Source organism: Lactuca saligna, chromosome 4, assembly GCF_052625555.1.
Source record: "Lactuca saligna cultivar CGN05327 chromosome 4, ASM5262555v1, whole genome shotgun sequence".
Classification (NCBI taxonomy): domain Eukaryota; kingdom Viridiplantae; phylum Streptophyta; class Magnoliopsida; order Asterales; family Asteraceae; genus Lactuca; species Lactuca saligna.
The window spans coordinates 21,179,141-21,186,823 of NC_136420.1; the positions used below are offsets into that span (position 1 = coordinate 21,179,141).

The 7,683-nt window shown below is 31.5% G+C and overlaps 2 protein-coding genes across 2 annotated transcripts; both read left to right on the top strand.

Annotated features, from left to right (window-relative positions):
- The first annotated feature begins 228 nt into the window (after positions 1-228).
- LOC145041375 (Endosomal targeting BRO1-like domain-containing protein) lies at positions 229-2,540 on the top strand. Its single transcript, XM_078989405.1, has 6 exons — positions 229-629; positions 876-1,040; positions 1,129-1,390; positions 1,469-1,635; positions 1,720-1,869; positions 1,969-2,540. Exons 1-6 carry the CDS (start codon positions 588-590, stop codon positions 2,314-2,316), a joined length of 1,134 nt encoding a protein of 377 aa, XP_078845531.1. The 5' UTR covers positions 229-587; the 3' UTR covers positions 2,317-2,540.
- Positions 2,541-2,774: 234 nt separating this feature from the next.
- On the top strand, positions 2,775-5,033 carry LOC145041376 (Metallo-hydrolase/oxidoreductase superfamily protein). Its single transcript, XM_078989406.1, has 8 exons — positions 2,775-3,123; positions 3,317-3,413; positions 3,511-3,636; positions 3,719-3,877; positions 3,961-4,079; positions 4,160-4,351; positions 4,558-4,648; positions 4,765-5,033. The coding sequence occupies exons 1-8, from the start codon at positions 2,963-2,965 to the stop codon at positions 4,843-4,845; spliced, it is 1,026 nt and encodes a 341-aa protein (XP_078845532.1). The 5' UTR covers positions 2,775-2,962; the 3' UTR covers positions 4,846-5,033.
- The last annotated feature ends 2,650 nt before the right edge of the window (positions 5,034-7,683 follow it).

The window sequence follows — 7,683 nt, forward strand, 5'->3', positions numbered from 1 at the left end:
TATATATATATATATATATATATATATATATATATATATATATATTATTTGAAATAATCGATTGATAATTTTGAGTTTTCATTATAATAGTTTAATTAATTTTGTAACCGTAGTTTCCACGGGTTATAACCTAATATAATAATAAAATCAATATTTTAAATAGTTGATTAAAACCATATAGTGATAGATCCATGATCTTTTTACGCCCGTTCGGACCTTTTCATCCCCAAATCGAAACGGGCATGGTCATGGGCATGGGAAGTTTCTGGATTCGCGGGAACCCATCCTTACGATCCGATTGCCATCAAATCCCAAAATCTTAGCAGGGAAGAAACAGAAAATTACTGGATTGACTTTTGGGGTAAACATCGCCATCAAAACTCAAAACCCTCAATTATTGTGAAAAACTGTAAATACATCTCACTTTCATGTAAGGAACTTTTCAAACCCTAATTCACTTCAAATAACCATCAAAATTTGTTCAAATCCCCTTTATCGTTTTCAAGAACTTCCAAGAAGCATCCACGAAACTTAACTCGTTGGATTTTGTAACAAGAAGGCTTGATCCTAGTTGATTCGAGTTAGCCATGCTGCATTTCAAAGATCCTTCAAAGCTCAGAACCAAAAAGGTAATCTTCGTACATGCAACACTGTGATTATAAGTTCTCGCTAGGAAATTAGAACAAACATCGTTAGTTTTTGCCCAATTATAGATTGTTTGGCGTATGGATTCTCTATAATTATATCCATGTATAAATTGGTGCGAGTTGTGTGCATAATTGGTGTAGTTTCTGAACTTATGGTATTGATGTAAGACATAAACAATCGATTTAGTGATGAATTATTGAATATAAACTTAATCTCGACTTCAACAGATTGTTTTTGAAGATGTATACTGTGCTCAAGATTCAGGCACTCTTGAACAACTGAAAGAGTTAAGCTCCAAGCGTGTGAATGTTGAATCCATCAATGAAAACAACTCCATTACAAATGCCATTGCCAGGGAAATGTCAGGGGGATTAACTTCTCAGTATGAACAGGTTGATATATTTACCCAATCAATCGTTCTCTTACCTTACCCAATGTATCTTATTTTTGAATGGTGATAATTTTGTTCTTACATTCCAGGACATTCAAAAGCTAGAACTTTATGTGCCATTATTGGAGAACTTGATTCAACATGTTAAAGTAATTGGTGATCATACAAAAGTGATTCGTTGGACATCAGATCTTAAGATAAGGTGGACAAGTCCTCTTAGTTCTTCATCTTTCTTCAACCTCATGGGTCCAAGATTCTTTCAGATTGATAAGCTGCAGTTTGAGCTTGGAATGGTTTTGTTCTTTTATGGTGCAATGCTTCGTGAATGGGCTTCCCATGTTTTAAAAACAGGTAGAACTTAATCCTTTTATTGAATTCTTTATATAGTTATTGATGATTCTTTTGTTTTACATCTTATTTTTATCATAGATTTAGTGCAATCCACAACCCTGTTCAGAAAAGCTGCAGGGGTTTATCATTATTTGGCTCATGAAATTCTTCCATCTTTACAACCAGCACTTACACCCGAAGCACCACCAGAAGCTTCTTCATCTGTTTCTTCAATTATGAGCTTCATCTGCTTAGCAGAGGCTCAGGTTAGGGTTCACGTTTCATCTCTTATTTCCTTTTAGTTGTTTCAAGAAACATATTCATTATTTCCTTGAAAAAAAATTGCACAGATAGTAACTATAATGAAGGCTGAGGAGAAACAAATAGCTGTTGGACTTTTGGCAAAGCTACACTTTGGTGTAGTACAGTTGTTTGATGAAGCCAAAAACTGTTTCTTGAAATCAGTCAAAGAATGCAAAGATTTGTCACCAAGTTTGATGGTATGCATGAGTTTTTGATTATTTTGATTATTACTATTATAAAACAGAATAAAATACAGAAATAAATAAAAGTAGGTTGATATTTGATGTATTATGCAGGAGTACATAACATGTAGTAAAGTGGTGCATGAGTTGAGAAGTTACAAATACATGGCAGAGAGTCTGAAAGGGGAAGGGGAAATAGGGAGTGCAATTGGGGTGCTTAAAAGGGTGTTGGAATGGAATAGCAATGTTGATGGAGGAATGGAATCGTGGAAGGTGGTTATAAAGGAAGAGATTGAGTGTGTGAGGGAATTGGTGAGAAAATATACACATGAGAATGAGTTTGTGTGGCATGAAAAAATTCCTTATGAGGATGATTTGCCATTGGTGCATGGGAGAAAGATTGCAACTTGCATAGATTATCATCCTCAAAGATGGGAAAGAAATCTTGCACTCAAGATTTAATACACCATAATTTCTATTGAGCTATCAACAATTGTTGGCTCTTTAAAAAAAAAAAAAAAAAAAAAAAAATTAAAGAAAAAGTTAACAAACAGTATATAGATATCTTTGTTTGAGGACATATAGGATTGCCCTTTTTGAATGGTATATATAAGTATATAACATGTCTTTGGACTTTGGAGATGCTTAGGGTTTAAGGGAATTGATTGATCTTGGTGTTTGATAAACTTGTTTGTTTGTTTGTTTTTTATATTGTTGTACTAGAAATTTGAAAATAAATAGAAGTTTTTGGTCTACCGAAATAAAATAAAACATGTAAGTCGTTCAAAAAATTCAAAATATGATAATGAACTTGAAATAAAATATAAAAAAACGAGTAAACATATAAATTCATGGTAAATAATGGGTTTTGTACTTTTGTTACATCAAATTTTCTCATGATCTACGATAAGAATAATTTGAGCCGCACAATTGGATGGGTAGAACTCATGAAGAAATTGGCGCCCGATTTCGAGTGGTGGATCTCAACGATCCACATCTACCCATCAACAAAAAGGCTACGACTTTTGAAAACCCTTGTAAAATCTAACAAGATCATACACAAATTCCCCAATTTTTATTCAGCACCCAATTATTCTTCTTCAAGATTATGATGGCTGTTCAATGTAATCCACTACCCCAATTGCTCCACACATTAAACAAAACAGTAAGGCAACACTTCACACCATTAATTTCGAACACCCGTCTCTTCTCGACTCGAAAAAATCCAGCGTTCATCACATCCTACACCCCGAAGCTCTCAAACAGCAGGTGTGTCCCAAATCCCAATTCTGAATTACATGAATTTTGTAACTACTTTTTGAATGTTTTGTCAGCTACTGGTTTACGTCATACGTATTATTGCCAATTGGGAAAGTGTTTATTATAATTTATAGCATGATATTGTGCTAAAATTGACCTTAGAAGTCAAAATTCTAAGTTCGTCTCTTTGTTTTGGGGATAGAGGGAGTAACAGCGTTGTTTCCGCTTTAATTTCCGAAGAGAAAGTTGCTGAATCGAGTTTTTCCGGCATTGATGCATTCCAGCTAACTTACTTGGAGGTGCGCTTTTATAATTCTCTGATTCTCACATAATGTTTGAAATTGTAGTCGTATTTGTGTTCTTTAATTAGCACAATGCTGGATGTTTTTGATTTAGGGCAATAGCTGGTTATGGGAGGTGGGTGGAGTGAAGATTCTAGTTGATCCAATATTGGTGGGTAATTTGGATTTCGGAATACCTTTTCTTTATGATGCTAGCAAGAAATATTTGAAGAATTTCAAGGTACATTCGTTGTAGCCTTAAGGGAAACCTACAAGTTTGAATCTTGCTACACATGTTCTAATAAATTGTAGCTTTATTTCAGCTTACAGATCTTCCTGAAATCGATTGCATATTAATTACACAAAGCCTTGATGATCATTGCCATTTGAAGACATTAATTCCACTCTCTCAAAAATTACCAAATCTTAAAGTAATCGCCACTCCAAATGCAAAAACACTCTTGGATCCTCTTTTCACCAATGTAAGTTACATAATTTCTTCTCAAAGCATCACGTTTTATATAATTCTAATAATTTATTACAAATATTATTTTATAAATTTCAGGTCATATACTTAGAACCCGGCCAAGATTCTAAAATTGAAACAAAAAACGGTTCTCATGTTAAAATACGGGCTACTGCGGGGCCGGTTCTCGGTCCTCCTTGGCAACGCCCCGAAAATGGGTACATATTTTTTTTTTTTTTTTTTTTTTAAATGAGTGAATCATTTATTGTTAATCTCTATATAATATATGGTATTATAGGTACATTGTGACTTCTCCACAAGGGCAGTTGAGTCTTTACTATGAACCACATTGTGTCTATGACAAGGAGATTATTGGAAAGGAGAAGGCGGATATCGTCATTACACCCGTCATCAAGCAACTTTTACCGAGTTTTACTTTGGTTTCCGGACAAGAAGACGCTGTTTGTCTTGCGAAATTGCTTCATTCCAAGTAATCTTGATCTTGTCTTTTGAACTGACAGGACAGGATATGACAGACTGTGCAACGTTTGGCGTGTATTGAACTGTGACTGATGGGACAAAAGTGGCAATTTTTTATCCAAGCCAAAAGATGCAAAAGACATAAATGCCCTTGATGTCCAGTCCCGTGGAAAATTAATATTGAATTTTTATGATTGTTTTTTTATTTATTTACAGATTTGTGGTGCCAATGAAAAATGGAGATCTTGATAGTAAAGGTGTTCTTGCAAATCTAGTTAGCTCGGAGGGAACTATAGAATCATTCAAGGTATTTATTGATAGTTCTTGAATTTTACAACTTATTATAATTAGTTAATATACATATGATATTGCATACAAGTGAAAATTAAATCTGGTTAATTTTTTTTTTAAATACAATTACAGGGTCTTTTATTAAAGGAATTACCGGATGTAAAGGTACTAGAGCCTGTGCCTGGTGTACCCCTTAATATATCAGCATCTTAATCTTTTTCATAATTGGTTTTGTAAATAGATTTTATTCGTTAATCAATTATATCAAGTGCACAAACTATATTTTGTATAGATGTAAACTTTAATGTATGTATTGCTGAAAATTAGGGTTCTAAGACAGAATATTTGAACCACAAAATAAGTTTCGATCACATCTATCCCATAATAATTTGATTTTGGAATGTTATGGTGTGGTTTGGTTTTGTTTCAAGATGATTCTCGAAAGCATATTGGTTTGATTTGATTAAGCAAAATTGAAAACGAATATATATGGCTTGGCTATGTGGTTCAAATTGAAAACCACAGCAGACTCAATTGTTGGTTTATTGGGATTTTGAATTGAAATTTATTTCAATTAGTTAGGCCAAACAGAGTGTAGCGGGAAAGCTGTGCTGGAAATGAACCCGCACCTCGGAACACAACACTGAGGTTGCGAGGACGGTTGAGGGGAAGATTTCCCACGTTCTCTCTCCTATTCTCATTGGCTGAAATATATATATATATATATATATATATATATATATATATATATATATATATATATATATATATATATATATATAGGGTTGATCCCGAGAATTTGGAGGAAATGTGCAATTTAGTTAAAAAGGGTCTTAAATCTTGAAAATTAAAAATAATAATAATAAAGATAAAATTTCATTCCAAGTGCTAAAAAAAAAAAAAAAAAAAAAAAAACCCTCATTTCTTCTTATAAATTTTGAGATCATTACCAAGAATCGAATTGTTTCCCACCATCAATTGCTTTATCTTTAAGTGTACAACTGAAAACGAGGCAGTATCAAAGTTGAAAGATGGGCCATGTTAATGAGCACCTTCTGAACTTGTCTTGGGCTGGCTCTGTTAATGCCGAACCAACCCAACTTTATTTTTATACCATTTCTAAATATTCTCTAAAAAAAACCATTAAAACACAACGTCATCATCTTGGTCCTCTGATTAGGCGATTCAAGAAGTGACATTATTTTTTAAGGGATAATAACTTGAAAGGGTAACGAACTTTAGATTTTGTTGACATTTAGTCACAATTTTTTTTTTCGTTATCTATTTGTTACTGAACTATTGAAACTGTTCACATTTTACCTTATGTTTTGGTGAAAGTGAAAGATAATAATTTCATGTGTTTTGGTGAGAGAAAAAAAGAGAGAGAAAAGCTAATGTGACACTCAAAAAATGAAAGTTGCTTTCTATACACACTCTTGGGTCTTAGTTTGTTGATTTGGATATTAGCTGAAAATACATATTTGACAAAAACAAACTGATAAGTTAAGTATGAATATGTAAAATAATGATTATGTTTGATAAAAAAAATTAAGCCGTAAGTTAAGTAGGAATATGTAAAATGATCTTAGAAAACATGTATAAGATTGAGTTTTCTTTTTAATTTTTTTAATTTTATTATTATTATATAATTATTAAATGGTATATTTGAAAGAACTAAAAAAAAAATCTAAAACCTGAAATTAAAATAGATATGATGTGACAAACATAACTTAAAAGAACGAAGAGATTAATTTGGTAGTAATGTATAGATCAATTGTGTTAATTAGGTTAAATTATGTTCATTATAATTTAATTTTTAAAATAGTTCTAAAAAGTTTTGTAAACAGTCAATTATTTTTGATATATTTATTTTTTTAAATTAATTGCAAAATAAAGCAAATGCTTACAAATAAAAGTAAGAAAGAGCAATTTTGTCATTTAAGATGTGTATGTATCCCAAATCCTTTACAAATAAATCAAATTTTCATGAAAATGATGGGTTGAATTTAATTTCAAACCTCCAAATTTGAAATCCTTTTGACAAACACCAAACCAGAAGACCAAAACACCCCCAAATGACTTTTCTTAGTTTATACATTTGGACATCATGGAAAATTGTATCGTGTGAAAAGAATTATACCTGTAGATATTATTAACAATTTAAATATGATTCAATTTATTAAGCAAATCTAGACCATTTACATGGAAGAATACCCAATAAAACCTTATTTGAAAATGAAATCATAACGAATCATTCTTTAGTTTAATTTTTTTATGGTTTTTTTTTTTTTTTTTTTTTTTTTTTTTAAATTTCATTTAGTAAAACTGAAAATATGAAATTTAGTGGTATCATTAACCAAAACCTTTTTAACTGAGACTAGAAGAACATTCACTCGTTTCCGAATGGCTATTTCAAATTTTCATCTAGGTGGAACAAATTTCTCCTAAGAAAAGTAAATATATTTTTATTGCCGTTGCAAGTTAAATAGTATATTTACTCGTATTAATACTTGAATGTGAAAGATGTTTCATTTAGGTAAAGGAAATATATTAATTGATAGGTTGAAAATGATAACAAATCATTGATACGAGAGTAAATTAAATGGATCCTCCTTATGGTTTGGGTAATTTGTACGTTTGGTTTTTAACTTATTTTTTTAACACAAAATGTCCTTATAGTTTGTTTTTGTTACACGCTTGGTTCCTATCTTACCTAAAATGACTATTTTGCCATTAATTTTTTAATTTATTTAAATAAGATGGGATATGTAAGGTAATATAATGTGAGATGGAAGTGGGTTGAGGTGTGTTTATTTAAATAAATTAAATAATCAAGGGCAAAATAGTATTTTCAGGTAAGTCAATGACAAACGCGCAACAAAAACAAGCACTACCACACAAGGGACCTTCTGAATTAAGAAAATAAATTAGGGACTGAACGTATAAATTACCTCAAACTATAAGGACCATTCATGTAATTTACTCTTGATATAATTGATTGGTTTTTCCCGAATAGGAAACTCAGTGTTAGTCATTGTGTGGTAAGAAAAT

What these genes read in the sequence shown, in the direction of transcription:
- LOC145041375 (XM_078989405.1), top strand. Translation starts at nt 588, where the DNA reads ATGCTGCATTTCAAAGATCCTTCAAAGCTCAGAACCAAAAAG. An exon ending in TCTGCTTAGCAGAGGCTCAG is followed by an intron (nt 1,636 to 1,719) that starts GTTAGGGTTCAC and finishes AAAATTGCACAG; the next exon opens with ATAGTAACTATAATGAAGGC. An exon ending in ATTTGTCACCAAGTTTGATG is followed by an intron (nt 1,870 to 1,968) that starts GTATGCATGAGT and finishes TGTATTATGCAG; the next exon opens with GAGTACATAACATGTAGTAA.
- LOC145041376 (XM_078989406.1), top strand. Translation starts at nt 2,963, where the DNA reads ATGATGGCTGTTCAATGTAATCCACTACCCCAATTGCTCCACACATTA. An exon ending in AATATTTGAAGAATTTCAAG is followed by an intron (nt 3,637 to 3,718) that starts GTACATTCGTTG and finishes GCTTTATTTCAG; the next exon opens with CTTACAGATCTTCCTGAAAT. An exon ending in GAACTATAGAATCATTCAAG is followed by an intron (nt 4,649 to 4,764) that starts GTATTTATTGAT and finishes ATACAATTACAG; the next exon opens with GGTCTTTTATTAAAGGAATT.